Source organism: Copadichromis virginalis, linkage group LG13, assembly GCF_057382275.1.
Source record: "Copadichromis virginalis isolate Kocher_CV1m ecotype Utaka linkage group LG13, C_Virginalis_male_GT1.1, whole genome shotgun sequence".
In the NCBI taxonomy this organism is placed as follows: domain Eukaryota; kingdom Metazoa; phylum Chordata; class Actinopteri; order Cichliformes; family Cichlidae; genus Copadichromis; species Copadichromis virginalis.
This window is the reverse complement of record NC_140630.1, coordinates 17683819-17708237: the sequence shown is the minus strand read 5'-3', so window position 1 is coordinate 17708237 and position 24419 is coordinate 17683819. Positions and strand designations below refer to the sequence as shown.

Sequence of the window (24419 nt, the reverse complement as noted above, 5' to 3'; positions counted from 1 at the left end):
ACCTTCAATCAGCAAAATTACTTTTTCCCTCTTCCAGAAGCACAGTATATGCTCTAATCTAACCAGACTGAATGTGTGGTGGGAGTCTAGTTTCTTTACATAGCCTTAAAATAATGTTAACGTTTCTCTCTGTGGTTTTCAACATCACTCAATCCTCACAGACTTTCATGTTTGTCTGAAATAAAGATGTTGACAACCTTCCAAATTGCATTAAGGCTTAAAGTTATACTGCTGCTTTAAAACTCAGGCCTGTAACTGACATCTAGGCATCATCTCAGCTAATTTGAGTCATTGAATACTCAGCTGTCTTTGTGTGGTTGTGTTTAGCAGACATCTGTACCTGTGGGATGCATCTTACAAACCAAACTAATGCCAGTAAATTCTTTAGCGCTGCATCTTTTTGTCTAAACGCAGTTACACGTGGCTCAGAAAACCTCAGATGGTGAGGGCTAAAATCAGAAATTCAAGCTTTCAAAATGGGTGAGGTGACTATCTTTTATATACAGTCTAATGAGTGGAATATCTAAACCAAAGATTTAACGTTTTTATGGCATTAAATGTACATGTTTTTCATATTTTTCCACAACAATCAGCCTCACACATTTTGCATAGTAAGGGTTTCTACTAGAATTTAGAAGTTGGAAATGGACTGGTTTACATGGTGCCATTCTAGTCTTATTAACTCGTCAAAGTGCTTTAGACAACAAGCCACATACACCCATGCGTTTGGACTGTGGGAGGAAGCTGGAGGAAACCAGTGCAAGCACAGGGAACACATGCAAACTCCACACAGGACCAGGGGATTTAAACCATGAACCTTCCAACTGTGAGGCGACAGTGTGTTTGAGCACACCTTTGCTGCATGTAATGACAGCAGAACCAGATCCAAACTACAAATGTTCAAACGATTATTAAGCTTGATTTCCATCTGCTCTATTAGTTTCTTACTGAACGACATAAATCTTTAATCCCACACATAATCTTTGCTCATTTGCTCTTCTAGCCTCCGACTTCACTCAACTCGGTTTCACTGACAGACTGCATATAATTCATCCTGTGCTGGCTGAGGCGATGTATTCTTTTCATGTACAGAGGAAGTGTAATATCCTGTTCCTGCATGAGCTCTAATACCACACTGAGGCAGAGTGGCCCCCGGCCTTTCAGGGGCCTGAATGCTCCTGAAAACTAAACTACAAGCCTTTTGAGACTGTGATATATGAGGTGGCTCTCTGTCTTAGAGCTTCAGTAAAAGTTGAGCCTAATGGGGTCCCTTTTTTTTTAGAGCACGGGAGGGGATGGTTCTCATTTCAGTGGCAAATGTACCCTGCAGCGGAGGCTCACGCATTTTAATCGGAGTCATTGTTGTGAAACTCCGCTTTCAGTGAGAGCCACAGATTGTCTGCCAGTGTGCTCTGGGATCAGCGTCAGAGCTGTCTGTGTCACCAACTTGCAGTGAAGATGAAATTAAAGTAATGTAATACCAATAAGTAAGAAATCACACGGGATTTATCAAAACGCGTTCAAATTGTTTGCAAGTTTGTGAGCAGGAGACGACTCGGGCTTTCCGGGCAGGCTTTGTGCTTGTTTTAAAGATACATTTAAAAAAAAAAAATCTTGGTTGTTTAGGAATCACCAACTTTAACAATGAAAAACCAGAAAGTCAAATGGAAAGGTGAGGATAGAAAAAAACGCAAAGGTACAATGTAAAATAGCCCACGGGGTGCCTCTGAGACCCTGAGCTTCTTTCTCGTTGTAGGACTGCAGGTAAATCTTCCTCCTGCATAAATCATGGGAGCACTCTGACGTATTATTTTGGTAAACTCTGTTTGGCAAGCAAAACACACGCACACACCTGCGAACAATCGGTGGGAGGTCCACCTGTAGGTCCCAGCAGCGGCGGAGGCAGGCTGGTGAGTCCTCCTTCTGCCACCGTCACCATAGCCGAGAGAAACCAGTCGGACGTCCTCTGCGCCTCCGGTTCACACATTGCAGGATTCAGACGCGCAACGGGAGGAATGCGAGGCAAAAATCGGTGTTTATTTGGACTTTTGGATGAGAGAACTTCCTTTTAACGCGTGCGTTTTGATTTCGAGAGTCTCCGGAGCCCATAAAAAGGCTTTAAAATGTCTCACCAGCAGCGACTTGTTCAGCTCTCAGCAGCTTCGCTGGCTGTAGTTTTCGGCACGGACGAGGAGAGTGTGCGCGCCGGCGGAGGGAAACTCGGCGGCACCGGTGCGAACGGTCAGGAGATTTTCGATGACTTTAAAGCGCAAAACTCGCGAAGTTTCTGGAATAAGAGACTGGTCAAGGCTATAGCTGAGGTGTACTTTCAGGGATGGATGGAAAACTTCGTGCTTTTCATTCAAGGCAACGCCAGCAACTTGGAGGTGCTGAGGGAAGCGTGGATGCGCAGGGCTTTGAGGTCACCGAAGGGATTTATCATTAAAGCTGTCGGTATGTGAGCGAAATGTCCACAAAACACACTTGAAAGAAGAAGCAGCAGAACGTGTGTATACGCCACTGTCCCGTTTGCAATGCAAATAAGGTGATAGGACTCATTCAGCGCAGTGAACAGCTTCTATTCATGTAATGGCACAAGGTGTTTTTTCTTTAAAGGGGCTCTTTATTGTAATCACACCACCAACAACACGTTTACCACCCTGAGACAGATGTGTGAAAGCTGTAAAGTGTGACTGACACAGAGCTGGCGCAGTGGAACTCCACAAGTTGTAGAAGTTGTAGCAGTAAAAGTGGAGTTTACATTATTTTAGGTTTATTATTGTAGGTAGGATTTCTAAAGAGACAACGTGTTGCCTGCTTCATCACTTTGATCTGTTCAGTTTGCTTGGAAGACTATGTTTCTAACTAGACCCCCACCCCACCCATCAAACCCCTCAAATGTCTGGTGTGTTTGGGAGAACTGCATCCCAAATCCGTCTGTTACTGACACAGTCATATGTTTACCCCAGCTTGTTAACAAACCTCCCTGTAATTGCTCCTAATTGCCCCCCTCTTCTCTGGCTGTGCTTTAAAGCAGCATATAGTGACACAGAAACAATGGAAATGGGGCAGAAACCTTTATGCAGCCTCCTATAGCATGATCTCACAGGCTGTAAATGTCTGACAGCACTGACCCCTGGAGAAAACGACAACCTTGTGTGGATTTTAGAGCTAATGACCTTATTCTTAACTGATACGTCCTTTTTTCCCTCCTTACTTTAATCTGTAGGTTTTTACAAATAAATGTGTGGGGACTAATACTTGACCACTTTTAAAATTACACAATTATGACATGAAAGTTAAAATCTCCAAAGGGTGTAGAAGGTGTTTTTCCAAATCTTGGCTGTTCGGGCAGTGTCCCAGTGTTGCAGCTGCCTTCCAACAGCTTCCCGGCTGCTTGCGGTACTGACGTTTCCCGGTCTGTCTCCAGAGTAGTGCCTTTTGTCTGGATGTGTGCCTTCTGCTGTCTTACCTGCTGACTTTGCGTCAGCTCTGCGAGACTGAGCAGTTCACAGACAAGCAAATGAAGGAATGTGAAGGGGAGGAAGAGACCACACAGAGGGAGACCCTGGGAGGGCGTGGACTGACTGAAAGAGGGAGAGGGTGGAGGCTGACATGCCATCCCACTGAGCAACCCCTCCTGGCCCTGACAAACAAACACCACATGGGCCAAAGGTGATGTTGCACCTATTGTTATGCACGGTCCAAAAGGTGTGCACGTTCATGCGTGAGCTCGTGTTCGAATGTGTTCTCCACAGCAGATGCAAACACGTCTGCGTGTGGAAATACCACCTCCTTCTCATCCTTAACAAATCCTTCTCCTCACACCGCAGAAATTTGTATGGAAATAAGCTCTGGCAGGTTGTCAGAGCCTGGTTTACAGTCTTCTCGCTGAGAGCTGGTCAGCAGTGAATCACTGAGCAACTGCCTGCCGACCGCAGCCGCTTTTCTGTTACCCAGGATTAATGTCCCTCCGTTTCATGGCCAGTGTGGGACTGTGGAAGTCAGACTCCTAGATTGATATCAGGCATGGACTTAAGGCCTTGACATTGTCCTGATATAAATATGTCAGCTCGAAAACACAAAATGTTATAAGTTATGGGCTACAGTGAATTTCAAATAGCCCTATTTCCTTTCTCAGGTCAGAGGAAGGTTCAGACTTTACTGCAGTGTGGAAGTTTTTTGTGTGTAAGGAACGCCTAATTTAAGAGATGCTCAGCTGAAGCTAACCAGATGTAGGCAAAGTTAGTTAAGATTGTCTAAAAAGAGACAAAGAAAGAGAGACGCAGGTGACATAGATGGTCCTGCCTGGTTATCTGTGCTGATAGTCTCAGTGTAGAGAGATTGGCTTGTGGTCCCATCACACACTCACCCACTCCCACTGAGGTAAACAATCAGTGTGAGAAGTTGGTATGGAGTGTTATTAACGTGGGCAATGGACCCAGTGGAACTGAGGATCTCTGATTAAACTAACTCTTGTCTGCAGGGCATTCTCTCATTCTTCATCCAGTGTCCTTCTGCAGGATAATAGCACTGTGGGGTTAGAGGTGGGGATAGCTCAGTAGGTAGAGTGGTGGCCCCATGATCGGAAGGTCGGGGGTTCGACTCCACTGAACGGTTACCCTGAGGTACCCCTGAGCAAGGTACCGTCCCTACACACTGCTCCCCGGGCGCTGCACTGGTGGCTGCCCACTGCTTCACTGGGTGAATGGGTTAAATGCAGAGGAACTATTTCCCTATGGGGACTAACACGCACACTTATTTATACTGTAAAACCAGCTCACTTATGACTAGTGTGAGCATTTAGTTTACTGGAAATGCAGCGCAGTTACAGTACCTCAATTATCACCCATTTATGACATGTGCTATATTTACTACAATTTGTGTGGATAACATCTATTGAAATGGCTGCAGGTATTATGATGCTTAATATGTGGAGCTGGATAAAGCACCACAGCTGTAGTTTTTAAAGACTATTCCAGTAAAGGGTGATCTGGAACTACATCAAAATGGAGTTGTAATCAAGAGGGAAAAAAACAAGACTGTGGGATCTGGAGATTTTTTACACCACCTTAACAGCTTGTTTTTTGTTAAAGGGACGGTTTATTTTCAATCAGTGAGTTGCCTTAACAGAAAATGCCTGTTGTGGGTTAAACGTGCTTGAGCAAAGCATTCGATAATTAGCTCTATACCTTGACTGTGGAGCTAGAGTGGTTTATCTAGACTTGCATAAAGACAAAGCCTAAAACAGTCCAGATGAAACAAACAAGCACATCAGTTTGTGGGTACTTTTAAGAATCTTTTCAAACTTCAGGATGAGCAGGCTTGCTTCTCCTTACTCTTTCTCCGTAATTAAAAGGAAGTCAGTGTCATGAAATTCTCAGTAAGAGGGTAAAAAAGTTTTTTTTACTCCCCCAAAAAGTACAACTCTTAATTTAATCCAATTGTAGCTTCTTATTGCTCATTAAAATGCTCAAAGCACGTTGTTGGCTTTGTTTAAATTTAATTCTTTAATTCTCAGCGGTAAACCACTCCAGCTGTCCCTTTGAAACCAGAGGCTCGGTAATGACTTTTAGCTGGTTCTGCATTATTTAGCGTGCCACTATTGTCCCCCGCAGCAGGATGAGCATGGAGACACAGGCTTAAACATTTATATGGAGTAAGCCACCGGTGTAATGAGGTGCTCTGTATCCTTTCTACTGTCAGTCTCTGCAAACCTTCTTTCCTTTGAACGCAGGCGTAAACAAGTCTTCTCACCTTTGTCGGTGAAATCGCTACTTTTCAGCACATCTGTGTCATTCTTTGAGCACTGTAAGGCATGACTAAGCTGCTCTTTTTAAGCCAAGTTTCTTTTTTTAAATGGTATGTTTCATTTAACTTGCCATACCATGAGGTGGTGATGCATTCCTGAAATGCTTCATTTACTCTTGAGATCATTTCCTGAGCTTGCAGCTATGCAAGTCTCATTTCTGCCCTTTACTTTTCACTTGAAAGTGTTGTATTTTCACACCAGGGGTTTCTCCTTTCATGGGGGTATTTTGTCAGAGTCTCAAAGCGCTCCGCTAATAGTCATAACTCTTCCAGATGTTAGCTTATTAACCATGACACCCCCTTGCCCGCCCCTAAATGGCCCACCCTGTCCTAACTAAGCAGCACAGGTCAAAGGTTACAGCCTTCTTGCTAACAAGGTACCTCGGGGTTATTTAGTTTCAGAGGGTTTTATAGAAAGAAACATACATTTAAACAGTATCCAGGTGTTCTTTGCTCACTGCGTTTCTGCTTACGTCTCAGTATTTTACCCACCGGGTTACAAATGTGCACTTGTAAATGGACATGTCAGGCCTGCATTGATCAATATTACTGGTAACATTATTGCTATTCATTCACTATATATATATACTATAACGGTCTACTTTTAGATAACAATTTCAACCTCTTATTTAAGTTTATTCTTTTTTTTTTAAATTAAAACTATTACTTTAAGCTTGCTATTTCAGTGTCAGGTGATCATTATTACTTCTATCCAGCTATTTAGTTTTTTATCCTTTCCTGCAACAGTGTCAATCATTGCCATAAGTTAACCATTAGTGTTGGCTAAAGCAAACTTCCTTTTGACCACCTATTGAAATTTGATCAGCTTATAACGAATAATCACATTTATCTTTGTTTTTCACACTCAGTTTTATGACAGTGGCCGTGGTTTCAAAGAGGTCAAAAGGTATGAATTTAAAACTATTTGTATACCAATCAGCTGTGTGAATGTTTTAACATCTGCCATAAATGTTGCTTTGTTGGTCAGAAAACATCTCATTGCACTGCCAAGATGAGAGATGAGGCATGTTGTAGATGCAGTTTGCAGGATCTGTAACAAGTGCTGAATTGGAGTGTTAAGAAAGGAAAATTCCATTAAATTCTAGTGTTAAACTGAATCTTTTTCCCTAAAATTGCAAAATAGGGCAACGGTTTAGGTAGTATTTGCATGTTTGAAGTGCCTTCTTGCCTCGTTCATATCTATAAATAACCAGTTTAAAGGGAAATTAATTAAATTGTAACTTGAAAGGAGTCTCTGTGATTTTTGTGCATATTATTTAAGTTTCAAATTGCTTTTCAAATTGCATTATTAGTGTAAGATGATTAGGATGCAGCCTTTTACAATCACTTTTACTGATTTTGCTTTTGGCGAGATATTTTTCTACATTTATCTACAACATTTTTTTTAGTTCCTGTGGCTGCAAAAATAGCTTAGCAAATAATTCAAAAACCTTGACCTGTATTCTCAGATGTGACCCTCCGTGTGTGTGTATGAAGGACTCTGCATGTGCATGCAGTCCTGCCACATCATTTGTTTGCCACATCCTTTCCCATTAAGCAGGAAGCTAACCCCGGTGCGAATCAGGCATGTCGGCCTCTGCATCGACCCAAACACTGGGCTCACCCGCAGCGGCTGAGTGGACCAATGCCAACAATAACAGTTAAGGAGTTTCCTCTTCATCCCTGAGCTTATGCACCCTGTCAGTAACAGCTTAGGTTTCCCTTGGTGGAGTTATCTTTATTCAGTCTCCGGTCAGACAAATGGGTCAGACTACATTGCATTAAACTCTGCATCACTATTAATGTTCAGTTTCCTGACAGGATGTTTTCTTTGCTTCATGTAGCAGTAATACATGCAAAGGTATGCTAACATTGGTTCAGTAATAGCAAGGTGCTGTGTTATTGAATTTCAAGAGTGGAAGATACTTCCAAGAAACTACGACAGAGCTGATGATTTTAAGGGCATTGTGGAGTGATGGATCACATGGTGGATAGCGGATGGGAGCTGTGCTCCAAACGCTGGGATAATAAACACTGGAATCTGCTGCACCTTCAGCTCAGTTTAAAGGAGAGGAAATGGGTTTCATCTGCAACCAATGACTACTATCACTCATGATTAATGTGTGGATCTGCTGAAAATATTCCTCGATGCTGGGTGTATATGTTTTTGTGGTGGGGTGTCAGTGGGGAAATGTCACATGTATGGAGTAGGAGTGAAAATACCCAGATCTTTCAGGAAGACAAGCTGGAGATTTAGGGCCTCCTGTCTTTGTCTGAGCTCCAAGCTTGGCAAAGTGTCAGAAAAATGCAAAGCAATATACTGTACAGGTCTTTAAAATGGGCCATTAAGAGTAAATGCTGAATATAGAGGAATCCTAAGAAAGAACCTTGGGGTACACCGTTTGTTAAACACACAAAAGACCTCATGTGGGACACTTCTTTTCACAGTGATAGTTGTATTCAAAATAGTTGCGAAACCATCCCCACACAGCTGGATCACAGTCTGAAAGTCTTGAAAACATCTGTGAATCAGTGACTGAATCAGTTGCTAGTTAAGTATCCGGAAACATCACAGCAGTGTCTTTGATTTTTTCCAGCAGAGGTCCAACATAAGGTAATGGCTGAGCTGGTGCTATGTTTGTCTTGATCCGAAGCCAGACTGATACACAAAGAGGATAGGATTTCCTTTCTGGATGCATGCCCTCGAATGCTGAACAAAAAATGTTAAATGATGTTATAAAATTTTGGAAATTGAACTGCCTCTTAGTTACATTACTACTTTAGGGTTAAACACGAGGTATTATTTAAACGTATCCTTATGCATTCCTCACTGAGTGCATTTACTTTGAGGCCAAACATCTGGCTAAACCGTGACTTTTTGTCTTATCTTGAAGAAATAAGCTCTTTCATTGAAATATATGCATATATTTATCTTTTTTATCAGTCTCAGAATTAAATTACAAAGCGATGCAATATTTTTTTCTTCCTTTTTGCACAAAGGCGTATTCAGTCAAGTGTTTTACATTTTCTTTAACAGCAGAAGCTTTTCAGACCCAATGATTTTTTTCAGTAGTATTGTTTTGTGCTAGTCCTTATGGGTAACCTAATAACCATCAGGCTTAACAGGTTCATACTGAATACCAGGAGCACCAAGAGAATCAGTTGGGTACTTGATGCTAATCTTTTAATATAAAGAAGTTAAAGCCTTTAAGGCTTTCGTGCCAAAAAATAGATCATAAATAAAAAACTAGAAAAAGTTGCATTAACTGCAAAAATGCCGGGTGAATGCCATGTAGCGGAAATATGTGCTGAAAACAGCTGAAAAAGCGTAATTATCTGCTGAAAAAAGAAAACTGTCTGCTGAAGATGGCTTTATTTGGAAGGGTACACTAAAGAGTGTCAAGAAAGCAAAGGCAGCACGAGCTGCGAAGACATGCAGTAACAGCCATAGGTAGGATTCGAACCTTGCTCATCTCAGTGAGGCAAACGGGCAGTCTTCCCAGAGAGAGACATGACGAGAGAAAAAACGGCTTCAATTCCAGGGTTTGAAATCTGAGAGAAGGACAGATTTCTGAAACAAACATAATTAATGGGAAAATGGTAAACTTAAAAAAAAATTTCTTTCACCATGAGCATCAGGAGTGTCTGAAGATATATTGGCACAAGACTCATGTGTCTGGAGTCCACGGTTTAGGAGATATGACCAGTTGAAATGTTAAAAAGCATAATATTTTAAAAAGTATAAATGTTATGAGCACCAAAGGATATAGCTGGCATAAGCAGAAATAGCAGAGCAGTTTAAGACTTGAGTGGTGAAAATAGCACCAAAACTGTGGCCATAGTTAAGCAGCAAAGAATAAAGAAACAAACTCAATAGGTTGAATGCCTTCAGCATTCACCCAATAAAATTTGCAACAAGATGCAGTATAGGTATTTTTCTTTTTAAGTAAGATGGCTCTGCTCTAGTTCTTCAACTCTGGTGGTGTCATTTGCACCAGCGAGTATGTTAGTTTATGTATAAATAATTGTAACCCTTCTTTTGAAATGGAAAAAAGTCCCCCTGAAAGTGCAACAATAATCTCTGGTATGCGTCTTTAACTGTGCATTTTCTGTAAAGAGGAAATATAATAGTTTTGCCTTGAACACTTCAGATGTGGGCTGGAACAAAGCCGAGATGAATAGTTTCTCAGGGTAATGGGACCAATTTGGCCAGAGACACTGCAGAGGACTAGTTTTTATACATTAAAGAACAAAGGAAAGGTACTGTGGCACAGAAATGGATCCGGCAGACTTGGAGGTAATGTTCAAGTTCATCAAAGCAGATGAGAACCAGAAACGTGGCGGTGTGGTCCACTTAGTCTGAAGAGGTATGAAGTGAAAGATTGAGAAAATAAATTGTCGGTAAAGCTGTGCTTTAACTCTGTCTGATGGCATTGGCATAAATTGAAATCATGCTACACTTAAGATGTTTTTGGTATAAAATACAGCCCTGTTTACCTGAGGTCTGCTGTTAAACACCTGGTCAGGTGTGTTTCCTATTTCACCAGGACGTGATGACGGGGTTCCTGCTCACTAGCTTAGTGCCAGGTCACTTTTATGAGCAGGATTGCTTTTCCAATTGTTCTTCTTGTGAATCAGACGGTAAAAGCATTATTTTATGCCATTACAGCTGCAGGGATTTGCAAGCAAGATTTGCGGTGACCCACTATAAACCACTAGATCTTTTGAGCTCGGTGAATGACAGTTTGAGAAGCTTAGTCACAGGCTCTTTGTGCTTACTTGCCAACATACATTAAATATCAAAGGCCCGCTTTGGCAAACTTTGTCTCGAGACTGTGGCTGTTACAGAAACGACACTTTTGCTGCTGTTTCTTCTTTTTCTTTGTTTTCGTATTGGACGTGGCAGGTCGCTGCCACAGTAAAGGTTTCTATGGTGATGTGGGACAACACAAACCCAGCCTGGGTTTTTCTTCGTTGCTCATGGTTTTAGCTCATGAATTTTCTTTAGTCGAGATGTTTTGACTTTTATCAGCTTTTATTCAGCTGTTTATTTTAAGATGTTGCAGTGCTTGTATGCCAATGAAGGGGCTAAATTGCCATTTTAATGTACCAACCCCCCCTCCCAAAGAAAACAAGCAAACACAGTCCATATTTGACCTTTTTTCTCCCACCTTGAGTCCTCTCTTGCACTGCACTCTCTGATTCTGAACCATGAATAGGTCAGATTAAATATTTACCTAATGCAGCTAAATGTTTGGGCTAAAATGCAGGTTTTATTGGGAGGAATCAATCAATAAAGCTGTAAAATGCCCAGTGGCTCAGCATTTATAGCTTGATGTGTTAGACACAGGAAGCTCATGGATGGTAATTTTACGGCAAATTCTATAATAGATATTTATTTCATTGACGTTTTTGCTTAATGCTAGGCTTTTGGGGTGAAAGCGCAGTGTCGCCACACTGGGAGAGGTTTCATTGCTGGGATATTTGCTCTGTGATTGCTTTCTGAAGGGATCTTTTCACTCAGTTTATTGGGCCATTTAACTGCAACGCCCACGTCTGTGTTCTTATGTGAGTTAAAGACACAAACTCATAAAGCACTTTTAAAAAGTGCAGCACACACACATGTATAGGAAGGAAGGCAAGGGCGGGGTCACGGAGCCCTGCTTGTCCAAAATACCAAGGACAAAGGGACGGGTGGGAATTTAGCACATAAATTAGAAATCTGACAAAATGTTTGACATTGTGTCACCAAGGTTGACTGAATCTTGCATGTACAGTTAGCAGATTTACTGTAGCACATAGTTAAACTGACTTAGTGAGGAAGAGATAAGGAATGACTTTAGTCTGTTGGGGCAGGCTTTGAGATCTCGCTGAATGCCATGCTGTGTGTCTTTAATGAGGGAGAGAGAAGATTATCCTGTTTGCCTCCTGGAGCCTACAAGATTAGACGATAGCAGGATGAGATAAGACGGTGGGCGTCTTTGAGTAGTTTGTGTTCCTAGAGGGCTACTGAATGAGGGACTGTCTAAATCATACCTAAAATTTGAGTTAAATTTTACCTGCAGCAGTGCAAAGATGAAAGGTCAATAGTAGATTGCATACAACACAGCTCTGAATCAAGTGCTTCTCGGCTCAAGGACAGAAAACATTCAGGAAGCAAGGGACTCATGCACACTGAGCAGCCTTCAATGATCCAAACTATGGGGTCATTCATTAAAGGCTGTATATAAAAGATTCATGTAGTAACTGTTATGTAACTCATTGGTGTGAATTGGTCAATTTGACATTTTTGGCTTTTGAAATCTTGATTTTTGAGCCAAAAGTTACCATATTTAATTAAGAGGTTGGAGTGCTAAGTTAAGAGCTAATGCTTTCGAGCCTGGTTATAGGAAAACGGTAGTTGCGGTGCAACCAAAATGATTGCAAGTTCACTGCACACATTTACAGTCTTGTTGCCTTCGAAATGGTTGCATCCACAGGGGATAGGAATCAGGTGTGTGACCTCTCGTACTCAGTTGCCATCTTCAAAGTGACTTTGTGATAGCGATAGGACTGAGTTGGTCTGTTATCAGTTTGCAGTTGAGTCAACCTGGTAATTACACATGCTCTGTTGTGTCATGACAGAGTGATTGACTTTGATAAATAGCTAAAATCACAAATCTGTTGTCTTCTGTTCCATCTACATTCAAAGAAATTCACATTCATTACATACAATCAAAGTCCAACCAGAATCTCTGATGGAGAAATTCACAAATTCCTCCACAAACGTGCTCAGTAACCTTGCTTTCACGTAGGAATATAACCAGAGTACAGACAGTTAAGTCCAGTCCTCTAATGGGAAGAGATGCTTTGCAGATGAGTAGCACTCATCTGCACTAACTCAAATTGATTGCAATGTACTGGCCAGCTGTTTGTGATTGTTAAATAGATGTGGCAACTAATTGAAACAGAAAATTCAATTAGCAAGCTATAACTGTATGGCATATGATAGCATTGCGCAGAAACAGATAACAGTTTATTTACTATTTAAGTGGCAATGAAATTCAGACTAATTTTATTGTTTCAATTAAAGGTCAAATATATTTCTTTTACAAGGTTGTAAACACATTTAATTTCAGTGAAAATAATTGACATGCTAGGCTCTGAATACAGCTTTAAGTGGCCATTCAAGGGTTTACAGTTTTAGTGAATTTCAGGTTGTCTTATTTTATTTTTGTGTTTGAGGTTAAACAAAGACCCTATGAGCCAGCTCTGTGAGGCAGAGCTAAATATTATCAGTAGAAGTAGTACAGTAGAAAACAAAGCTAACGTGTTAATGTTAGCTAGCTGTTAGCTAGTTTAACTTACATGCTAACAACTACACATTAGCAGAAAACATAAAAATACCTGAGGGTGATTGGACTGCGGTTAGTTTTCGGGTATTTGGGCAAATAAAGACATGGACAAGCTAAAGTTTTAGTTAAAAAATTGTTGCTGTGACATTGTGTAACAAACCATCCGGTTGTTATTCAGACATTTGCTAAATGATGACACTAGAGAAAAATTCTCATGCACTTTTAGCCTCAAATGTCATGGCAATCCATACAAATATTTTTAAGATATTTCATATATTTATTGGTAGTCCAATAAACATTTCCATCACTACAACAGTGTGACTAATGGGCATACAGGATAATAACCAATATTTCACATTAATGCGCAGTCTGTTTATATTTACAGGAATCTTGTACTGTTCCAAGGCATAACTTAAAGCCAGTACATCACATGTTTTTTGTTATCGAGGGCTGGTGATGATCAGGAATGGAAGACTTTGCTAGAGTTTCACTTCTTGGCAAAATATCATTAAATATTAAAATGTCAGCTAAACGGTTGAAATGTTAAATGATATACAAGCTGTTGTGAGACTTTTTTTTTTAATTAATCGTTTTAATTTTTGCTCTGTGTTTCTGAAAATGTATGGGCTCTATTGTCTGTGCATACTTGTGATGTTTTCTTTCTGCATTGTGCAGAAACCAACATGTTTGATCATATTAGTGAGTTTCATAAAGTTAGGTGCTTCTAGTCTTTGAATATTGCTATTAATTTATGGCACGTCCACTGATTGAGAAGTCCATAAACAGAAGATTTTTGCCTTCTCTGCATTGAGTAAAGATCATTTAGAGATAGTTTGACAGTGGTGCAATTTATGGCAGGTCTGCAGCATGTGCTTTACGGTGTGGTGCAGTATTTTACTCCAAGAGACTTAAGGTAATGCAATCACATATGAAATGAGACTCAAGAGGCTCTAAGGTCTGCTAACACCATGTGAGCCATGTGAATACATGTGGTATTGGTTAGTGTCAGCAGCCAAAAGTATCTCAGTGGGGATCGAGGAGAGAAGGTCTCTGTCAGTCATTGCTGCAATATGAACAGTCGGCTTTAGATATTTTTCATTTTGTTCCCCAGGCAGCAGTTTATTCTCACATGGAAAACTTATGACACTGGAAGAATGTTTTTTAGGTCTGCAAGGGGCAGAAATCATAGTGTGGACTTTGTCGCTTTATTTTAATATTTGGGGTAATGCTGTTCATGAAACAAAAATCAGGCTCGTTATATAAAATCACAATGATCTTTTCATTTCAAGTTATTTTAATACAAACCAGCATGTGATTTAAGCATTGCACCCCTGAGAAAGAAACTCATGCTCCTATTCCTGTAGGAACAAGATGGAAAGGATAACTATAACATTGCTTAAACTGTTTTTCTTTCTGCATATTTATTGTGTATCTGCATGAACAATCGTGTGAAAAAAGAGCTTTCTCAGGACTGTAAACATTCGAATAAATACATATTTTTTTCTGTACGACTTTATCAGGCTTACATTTTTATGGATGAATTTTAGCATACTCTTCTTTCAATTCATTAATGTTTGCAGGCATTTGTTTATGCAAAGCTCTCTTAAGGTGTCAATCAAGTTGAGCTCCAGAGTTTAACTGGACTTTGTTGTTGTTGATTTCCTGCTGTGCTTGGGATCATTGTCCTACTAAACAATCAACAGCTCAACTGCTCCCCAGTTTCTGCCAGGTCAGCTTGAGCTGTCAGACATTACTTTGATATCCACAGGAGTTTATGTTACATCAGATTCTCAGGTCCTGTGGCTGCAAAACAAACCCAAATAATCACACCGCCACCTCCGCACATGACAACTGGTATTACGTGTTTGTGTTGATATGCTGTGTTTGGATTTTCACCAGATGTGATCTAGTTCATTATGGCCAAACATCTCCACTTTGGTCTAATCTGTTTAAATGTCTGTCTAAAGTCTTGTGGTTTGTTCAGATGCAACTTTACAAGCCTAAGTCATGCTGCCATGTTAATTTTTAGAAAGAAGAGGCTGGCAAACTTCACAAACACACACCTGAATGCTGCAGATTAGCAAACTTTGAGGGCATTCGTATAGGTGCTCCATCCATAAATCAAGTGCATTTGATTAGTAGCACCTGGCTGCTACTTACCCTTTTAATGTATATGAAAACAGTGAGGGTGTTTTTCACAGGCATCTCTGCAGGTATTTGAAAACTTTCATTTTCACAGAAAAAGAATTAGCTCAGATTAGCTCAATTTAATTCATTCCCCCAAAAAAATGTTTTTAAACTTGAAGGTTGCAGAGAGCTGCACAAACCAATATTCCACATTTTATACAAGCTGAGAGCAGATAACCCTTTTACAAGGTTATATCGACCTGCTACTCCTTCTGTTAACTGGCATTAACACAATGCTCGTCCCCGTTTTGATTCTCAAGCTGCTATTTTCCCTGTCTCGCCCTTATGACACAGGGTTCGGTTGCCATGGTGCCCAGCCGGGTATTCATGCTGTGTATGACAAAGGGTTTAATGTCAGTGGCCCGGTCTTGGATTACAGCAACACAGAGATCCGCTCCCCCTGGAGAGGAGGCGGTTACAACGCTGAACCTTTTCGACAGTCACGCCTGCTAATGTTAGACTCAATAAACACGGATCCTCAGCCGGCCCCATCCTTCCATTACAGCAATATTTCCCACATCTGAACTCCTACAGGTGTTTTTTGTCATGTCTTGCACCAGCATTTCAATGTAGTTGGAATTCATTGCATGTAACAAACCTATTGCATGAATATATTTGCATTTAGCCTCTTTAGAAGAACAAATCGTAATAGCATGGGTCCTACAGGATATCATGCATTAAACCAGGACACGATCGAAGAGGATAACAATCAATCCACTGAAATTACCTCTGTGCAAAGAGAAGATTAGTTTGTTGATTCCCTCTGATTAGGATGTTAATTATTTGCCTCCCACTCTAACCTTGCTGACATTTTCACTGTTGACTGTGTTTGTATGTGGTTTCTATGCAGACAGCCTGCCAGACATTCCTATAGGAAGTTAACGACAATGAGGAGCTAAGTCAGCAGCACTAATTTACTGCCAGGGAGACCGCTGTTGAGATATCCGCTCTGAGGTTTAGACAGCTTAATGTCTTGTCTCAGCTGGGGGAAGGCAGCTTTTATTTTCTTTTGCAATCCCTCATAGGATCAGTTTTGCAAAGAAAGACCTCTGCCTGTGAACCTTACGAGCATTAAGTGAACCCCATGTGCTGATAATTGTTTTGTTACTTTTTTAGGTTCACATATTCCTTCCATTTTTTTTTAATTAACTGAAATGCAGGACCATTTGTAGTGATTAAAATATTATGTTAACAGTGCTTTTAGGCTACTTATTATTCATTTGTGTGGCTAAAAGCTGTTATGCAGGGTCTTTTTCCAACTTCTTTCCCTTTTTGTAAAAAGTTTAAGTCTTAACCCGATCTTAACCTTAGTTTTCATGTTTATACATGCAAAGAAGCCAGAATGTTTTAATTGTACCAATATGTAATTTCATATCACATATTTTAACACTGGATTACATTTATGGTCGTGTGGTAGATTGTACACACTGATTAAGTCATTTTTTCCCATATAAAATCTGTCAAAACATTCTGTGGTCGTAATGCAAGCGCTGAGATGATGAAAAATAAGTGATTTTGACTAATGACACGTTGCTCTTGAAAGAATAGTTTTTTTTGTAAACTTGCCTGCATCTGTCATCATGTGTGTGATACGTATGCGTGTTCTCATTCTTTACTATAGCAGATATTTGATTAGCTGTATATTTTCCCTGCCTCAGACAAAAGTGGTTCAAGTGTGAGGGTTGTAAATGTTTAGCTTACATCACGTGGTGAGCTTGGCAGTGCTATTGAATGAATGCCCCAGGGCTGATGAGGAAATCACTCACAGTCATACAAGTGTGACATTTATACACAAAACACTGTTGTCAACACAAGCAGTCTCCAAAAGTTCCAAGTGGTCACGTAGCTGAATTTAATTAGTTGTGTGTGTGTGTTTGTGTGTGTTAACTTTACACTCAAGTTTTCATGTTAGGACTCAAGTAGCAGTTTTGATGGATTGCATTTTCTTTTTTCCTGTTTATCATCTTTTGCACTCCTTTCTCTGGTGTGGTGTAGATGATTAACTAAAACCAATTTTCCACTCCGATGGGTAAGGTTCTGTCCATGACTTTGTAAGTCTAATCATTCATCAGCAGTGGGTTTGAGACCCTTGGTCAGCTGGCTGGTTGTAAGCTGTATGCTGGGATAACATTGTTGTTAGCATGTCAACATTGTAGATCATATTGCAAGCATTTCTTTCCCCCCTTTTATGTTAGTTTGCAAGACATAAGTTATCCACTGCAGCAAAACCCACATTCTCCTCGTACTCATTACCACATCAAATCCACCCACCACTACTGTTAACCTAACATATATATATGTGAACTCTACTCTGTAATTAATACTCAGCACCCTCTAAAAGTAAACATTGCTGATATTATGCTATGTCTTCTGGTTTTGGCTGGCCTTTGCACCCTCTTTGGAGAAATCTTCTAGAAATTTTGCTGCTTTCCTTCCTGGAACCCAGATCGAGCTGCAAATGTCTGTCCCTATGATGTTACCTCACTTTGTAGGAAAAAGAAGATTGCGTGTCGTGACACTGGTACTAGTAACTGCCTCTTGTCTCTGAACACAGTAACACATTAACCAAATGAGAAACTTTCATGTAACCAGTCTCCATTCATTTCCCCTTCATTCAGTCCACTCTTATAAATATGCTGTTAAAGAGTCCCCTCAATATGATCCCAACCCTCTAATCCCTGCTTCTCCGTGTGTGAAAGTTCATGTTGGTCTAAAGTTTCCTAAAATGCCTGGTTAGCTTCAGGTTTTATGATTGAAAGCTTTGTGGCTTTTTAATAGGCTCCCACAGTTTGTTTGCACGATAAACGAAGGTCTGTAAAGTTGTGCAGATTGCTGGGATATTGTGATATGAAGTGCACATTTAAAGAATCAATTTCATACTATTTTTGCAGAGACAAATGTTTCCAAGACCCCTTTTCATAGTGTCTCTCAGGTTTAGTAACATGTTTGTCTAGGGGCAGCTCCTAGATGTGTAGGTCTCTATGGTATGGGGGCAGGATATCTGATCTGCCCAGCAGGCAGAGCTGTGGTCATTTCTGTGGGAGTAATGGAATTCTGTGGTCAGTCCCAGTACCCATGGAATTCCAAAAGCAGTCAGGCATGGTTCATATAACTCACATAAATAGACCACCTTGGTCATGATTTAGGAGGTGGTTGGGACAGGAATGTCAACTTCAGTACTTTGAGTTGTTTTCACTGGCAGCGCAAGTCAGAGAGAGACCCTCTGTCCCAGGTGTGTTTATATCTCCTGCAGCAGGCCCACCTGTTCCACCCAGTAATCTGCTGGTGTGTGTGTGTGTGTTTTTCAGGTGACCTGTCCCCAGTGCAGATGTCGCCTGTTCCTCAGTCCCAGTTCATTCCCCTGGCTGAGGTGTTGTGCTCAGTCATCTCAGACATGAACTCTTCCCAGATCACCGTCAGTCAAGACTCACTTGTCAACTACATGAGCAAAGCTCATCCAGGTAATCCATGAAATACTGCCACAGCTTACTTGAGAAATGAATAGTTAGGCAAGAACATTGGACCTCGTTGTCTAACAGTGCACACACAAATCTGTGCGTATAAAAATTTCATGCACAAATGAGCGATTTATCAGTATTTTTGTAGCGGAGTTTGTTTGTACTCTATGAAAAAATTAGAAGTGCCTCTGACCGTGTGTAGAAATAACGAAGACTTTAGAAAATGCTTAGAAAATGTTAAAACACACCTTTAAACTCAATAGCAATACTACTACTACCAATAATAATAACAACAATAATAATAATAATGATAATGTTGCCTTTTGGTCATTAGTTGCAGTTTTCCAAAAACACTGTGTTACAAAATGCACAGAATCCCAATTAAATAAAAAATAGAATTTAAAAAAATACTATTTCAAGAAAACAAAAATTAAAAAATTATTAAGTAAATGGAAAAATCAAGGGTTTAACTTTTAATCATATTTCAGTATTTTCTTATCTCATAATTAAATGATCTTGTATTTCATTAAAGGGATTATATCATTGCTAGATGTCAACACTTATAGTCTTAATTTTTTTACCAGCTGAGTAGAAAGGCACTATATAAGTGCCAGTCCTTGAGCCACAGTGAGTGTCTAAGGGGAAATTATATTAAGAACCTCTGTTACTTCAGCTGCAGCATTACTTTATTTAGTTTTTCTCAAGAACGAAATAGGTCAGTGCGCATGTTTCATAAATCTCATATACTAATATGGGAGCAGTATTTTCTTTTCTTTACAAGCAGTTAATTTTTTCATTTTATCGAGCATTTTATGACATATGCTGCTTTTGGACAGCGAGGCCTTCATTTGTTTGTACGCATGGTCAGTGGCACTACTAAATGTATTTGTATTTGTGAATTAAAAAATAATAATAAACCACTGATTTATGCGTGAAACGTTCACATGCACAATTAGTGCACAGATCTGCGGGTATGCACTATTGATCATCAAGGTACTTTGGCCAGAGCAAAGAAAGCCATAGAACTGTTTTCAGCATTTGTTCTGGGCTAAGCTAAATGGCTGCTGGCTGTAGCTTCATAGTTTTCAGTTATGCATTAGAGATTTGGAATTATAAGCATTTCATCTCTTTTGGCCTTAATCGCATTCCCTTTTTGTGTCTCAGGGATAACCATCCCCACTCAGGACATCCTCTATAACGCTTTAGGCAATCTGATCAAGGAACGCAAGATTTACCACACAGGCGAGGGCTACTTCATCGTCACTCCACAGACTTATTTCATCACCAACAACATGGTCAGAGAGAAGAACTGGTGGACTTCTTCTTCGGCAGATGACGCTCCTTTACCTCCTCCCGTTACTTACCTGCTAAGTAACGACATCTGCGTCGAGAGCACACAAACGCCCCCAGTCGCCCACTGCAAGTCCTGCAGCTGTTTTAGCCCCCTCCAAATCTCCACTAATGCCACGACTGCTCCAGCAACTGTCCCTCCCTCCACCGTCCCAGATCAGCATTCCGTGTCCGTGTCCATAAGCGAATGCACGGGGAAAAGCTTAAAGTGGCCGCGACCTTTAGATCACAAACCCACCGTGCAACATCAGTCCACCTCCACTGCAGCAGATTGTCAGGCAAGTGAGATCAGCAAGACTACAGCCACTACTAACGCCACCAGCCGCAAAGAAAAAGATAAACCAGGGAGGAGGTTTGGGCTCAGTTTGTTCCGGAGGAATGGAGGAAAAAAGGAGAAACCGAAGAAGGAGTATGCATCTTTTTCAGGCCAGTTCCCTCCAGAAGAGTGGCCTGTAAGAGACGAGGATGACCTGAACAACTTACCCCGTGATCTGGAGCATGCAATCATCAAACGCATCAACCCTGAGCTAACTGTGGACAATCTGACACGCCATACCGTCCTCATGAAGAAGCTGGAGGAGAGAAGGGAGAGAGGGATAGAAAAAGTGCTGGACAAGGGTGTTGATAAAGATGATAAGGGAGTTGACAAGGGAATGTCTACTGAGGTATTGGCATCTTCAAAACTGAGGCATCATCACTCATCCAAGGCAGGAGCAGGCAAAAGATCTGCTCAGAAAGCCTCTTGCAGCAAGAGGAGGAGCCACTCGTCCAAAGAGAAGCACAGGGAAAAGGAGAAGGACAAGGTTAAGAACAAAGCTTCCATATGTGCGGACAATTATCCAGAGGGGGAGGATTTGATCCCTACGCGGCTCAGAGTGGAAATCGCTGTTGATGAACCAGTTCAAGTGGAAGAATGTGGAACTGCTGAGGGAAAGTCTCTTTATAAGAAACGCATTGAAAACCCTTTCCAGGCACATCCGCTGAAAGAAGCCGAGAACAGAATTCCCGCTGCCAGAGAGCACAGAAGACGAGAGGTGAAAGAGCACAAGACTTCGGGATCAGGGAGGAAGGACCGAACGAGTCATCGCTCCAAATCTTGGGACCCACACCGAGCCAGACTGATGGCAGCAGATGGAGAGAATGAAGGGAAATTCACTACATCTGAAGAACAATACAACTGCAACCCTGAGAGGGACTTTAGTGCTGATCTTCTTTTCCAGTCGGACACGAAGCCCAGCAGAGAGCTGCCACTAAACTACAGCTCAGTCTACCCACAGAGCAGTACGCTTCGCATAGATGACAAGGTCAGACAGAGAGAGGACAGAGAGAGCAAACATTTTCAGGATGCCCCAGAATATGACAGTATGCCAGATCGCAGCCAAAATATAGTTGGAAGTCTTCCTAACATCCAGCAGTATTCCAGTGCTAATGCCTCTCTCTCCACCCATCCCTATGAGCTTGCCATAATAAACAATGCATATGATCCAAATCTGCCATGGCCCAAGCCCTCTTTACAGCGGAAACATTCCCTCAGACTCTCCAACCCACAAAAAGACAGCACACAGAGGCCTAATGAGCTCTCTGAAACTACAGAGACCCAGAACCTGCAAGAGATCAGACCTGTCACTGTCAATAACAGAGAGCAAAGAGCCATGAGCCTGGGAGAAAGGCTGGAACTGACATCTAACAGCACTGCCTTGGTAACAGACACTGATGGCTTTACAGAGGACGACTGCAGACTCTATCAGAGAGCAGCCGATCAGGAGGATGATGATGCCTGCAGCTCATTGTGCCTGAATGACGATGAGGTTACAGAGGATGCAAGTAAGTACACAGCAGGTGGTGCGGACTATCAGGGTCACCAGCTGGTTTACCAAAACCGCGACTCTAATCTGAAGTATCAGGGACCACACAGTCGCCATTTTAAATCCAACTTTCACCAGCCAGAAATCACCTTAATGCAGGGGTCAGCAGATCAAATTTCTCTGGCAGTCCAGAGGGAAGATACCCTCAGCCCGTCCAGACCTGAAGACACCAGCTGGAGACTCCATCGTCAACACCAGAAGATCAGATCACCAAGAACCGAAAGCAAATCCAGCCCAAAATGGGATGCAGCGATCCAGGGAGAAAGACAGCACAAAGATGACCTTGATTTGGACTGTTCAGAAGCATGTGAAGTTGGAGACAGTAGCATCTTTGACTACTGCCAGACTAGCGAGATCGAATCGGACACAGAGACTGTGAGGAAGTCGGCTGATGAAGGTGACGGTGAGTCTGCTCACTGGGCAGCTGAGGTGGAGAAGAAGGAGGAGGAAGAGAAGCATGTACCTCAGGCCCACAGGGCTGCTCTGAGCATGCCCGATGGAGCTAGAGGGCCAGACGTTAGGGAAGCTGTGGAAACGGGAGAGAATCAGAGCATCACAGGAGACAGCGGTATAGATTCTCCAAGGTGAGTCTCTCTCTTTAAATCGCTTTTTATAAATAAGATAATGAGGTGATACTGAATCTTAACAAATCCACTGATCCCAACCCAGATGCACGATCTCTTGTGGTCAGAGTTTTGACTACTTTTCACACCTCTGACTCATGTCTTTCCTATTGTGAGCCCACATCAGACTGCATCCTCCACATATTTCTGGAGGGGTTTTGGGCAGAATAAACACCATACTGAGGTTAGTTAACCTCTGGGTTACGTGTCTGCGGTTGGCCATGCTCTCAAGTTGATGTTTTTTCTTATAAAGTAAATTGCAATAAAGCTGAACAAACACCTTGTGGCCACTTATAGCATCCAGTATTTGAACAGAAGGGAGTCATTTATGATAATTATGTATAATTGCTGTGCGGTACTTAAACACTCATGTTATAATCAAAGAGGAAGAAAGGAGTTCTTTTTTTCTTTTTTTTTGCCATTGAACTCGCCGTGCACCCTGGTGTGTAGGTAGAGGCAGGGAGTGCACGACCACGTCACATACGTTACTGAAGTGGTGTATTTTTCCTCCACAGGACCCGGGTCAGCTTGGCGTCTAGCAACACTGTCATTCTTGAAGGCCTCAAGAGAAGAGGCTTTTTGCAGAACCTGGAGAAACTGCATTCGAAGAGCAGTGCCATTCGAGCACAGAGCTCACTGCTGCAGCTGACTCCTGTCATGAACGTGTAGCAGGCTTGAACTTCACGTTGGACCTTCACAGGCCTCATCTGGAAGAGGCCTCAAACCTCGTAGTTATATACGACTGTTAGTAATATATCCGATATCACAGTTTTATGCATATCTTCACATAATGATAGCCATTGCTAAAGAGGCATGTGTACAGGTGTACAGTATATATTTTGTGTTTTTGTAAATAACTTTGTGATATGCCATGGTGCATGGTGTATTAGCAGCACTGTGTCATTTAAATGTACAGTTTTCCTTCTCTACAGCTCTAGTGTTGCCCTTTTTCTTTCTCATCATGTAGAAATTACTACAAATAAAACTGTATATATAAACCCACATTGTCTTGAAATGGACGTCTCCATATGAAACATTTTACCAACACAACATGAGTGCCTGCAAGAATTATTTTACGCTATGCTATCAGTGTAACTGGCCCCAGTTCATCCATTCGTTTCTTCTGCCTTTCCAACTCAGGATCGTGGGGCAGCTGGAGTTGGGTGAAACTGGGCTGGTTGCCAGTCTGTGGCAGGACTAACACAAAAGGAGAGACAAGCATTCACACACACGTTCACACATACGGCCAATTAACAACTAATTAGCCTAACATGCTTGTCCCTCAAATGTGGGAGGAAGCTGGAGAGACCGACGGCATGCATGTAAACTTCATACAGAAATACCCTGGGATTCAAACCCTGGGATCTTCTTGCTGTCAGGCAACGGCACTGAACAGCTCTGCTTTTATTAAACTGGTAGATATTTCTTAAAACAGACAGATTCTAATGTATTTTATTTTTGTGAATAAATGAATTAAAAAATATGTTGTTGGGTTTTAAGAAGCAAGTAAATTTCGGGGGTTCACTATCTTGTCTAAGGATGGTTCAACCTGCAGGTTGGAGGAGCCGATGATCAAACCACCAATCTTCATAACAGCGGATAACCTACTCTTGCTCTTGAACCACAGCCACCCCAGTGCAAATATCCATGTGTCTGCATAACCTCAGTATTTCTGAGGGTTACGTGACAATGAGTCCTCAGCCTTGAACGTCTGCCTCAGCAGACTTAGGTCACCCTGCAGTTGAGAATGAATATAAACCAGTGTAGTGGTGAGCGTGGGAGACATTACGT

At 41.5% G+C, this 24419-nt stretch overlaps 1 protein-coding gene across 1 annotated transcript; it reads left to right on the top strand.

The window, feature by feature from the left end:
* The first annotated feature begins 1873 nt into the window (after positions 1 to 1873).
* On the top strand, positions 1874 to 23630 carry stox1 (storkhead box 1). The gene is made up of 4 exons (XM_085477686.1): positions 1874 to 2454; positions 18641 to 18793; positions 19955 to 22589; positions 23144 to 23630. The coding sequence occupies exons 1-4, from the start codon at positions 2124 to 2126 to the stop codon at positions 23295 to 23297; spliced, it is 3273 nt and encodes a 1090-aa protein (XP_085333812.1). The 5' UTR covers positions 1874 to 2123; the 3' UTR covers positions 23298 to 23630.
* The last annotated feature ends 789 nt before the right edge of the window (positions 23631 to 24419 follow it).

What these genes read in the sequence shown, in the direction of transcription:
- stox1 (XM_085477686.1), top strand. Translation starts at nt 2,124, where the DNA reads ATGTCTCACCAGCAGCGACTTGTTCAGCTCTCAGCAGCTTCGCTGGCT. An exon ending in CATGAGCAAAGCTCATCCAG is followed by an intron (nt 18,794 to 19,954) that starts GTAATCCATGAA and finishes TTTGTGTCTCAG; the next exon opens with GGATAACCATCCCCACTCAG. An exon ending in AGCGGTATAGATTCTCCAAG is followed by an intron (nt 22,590 to 23,143) that starts GTGAGTCTCTCT and finishes TTTCCTCCACAG; the next exon opens with GACCCGGGTCAGCTTGGCGT.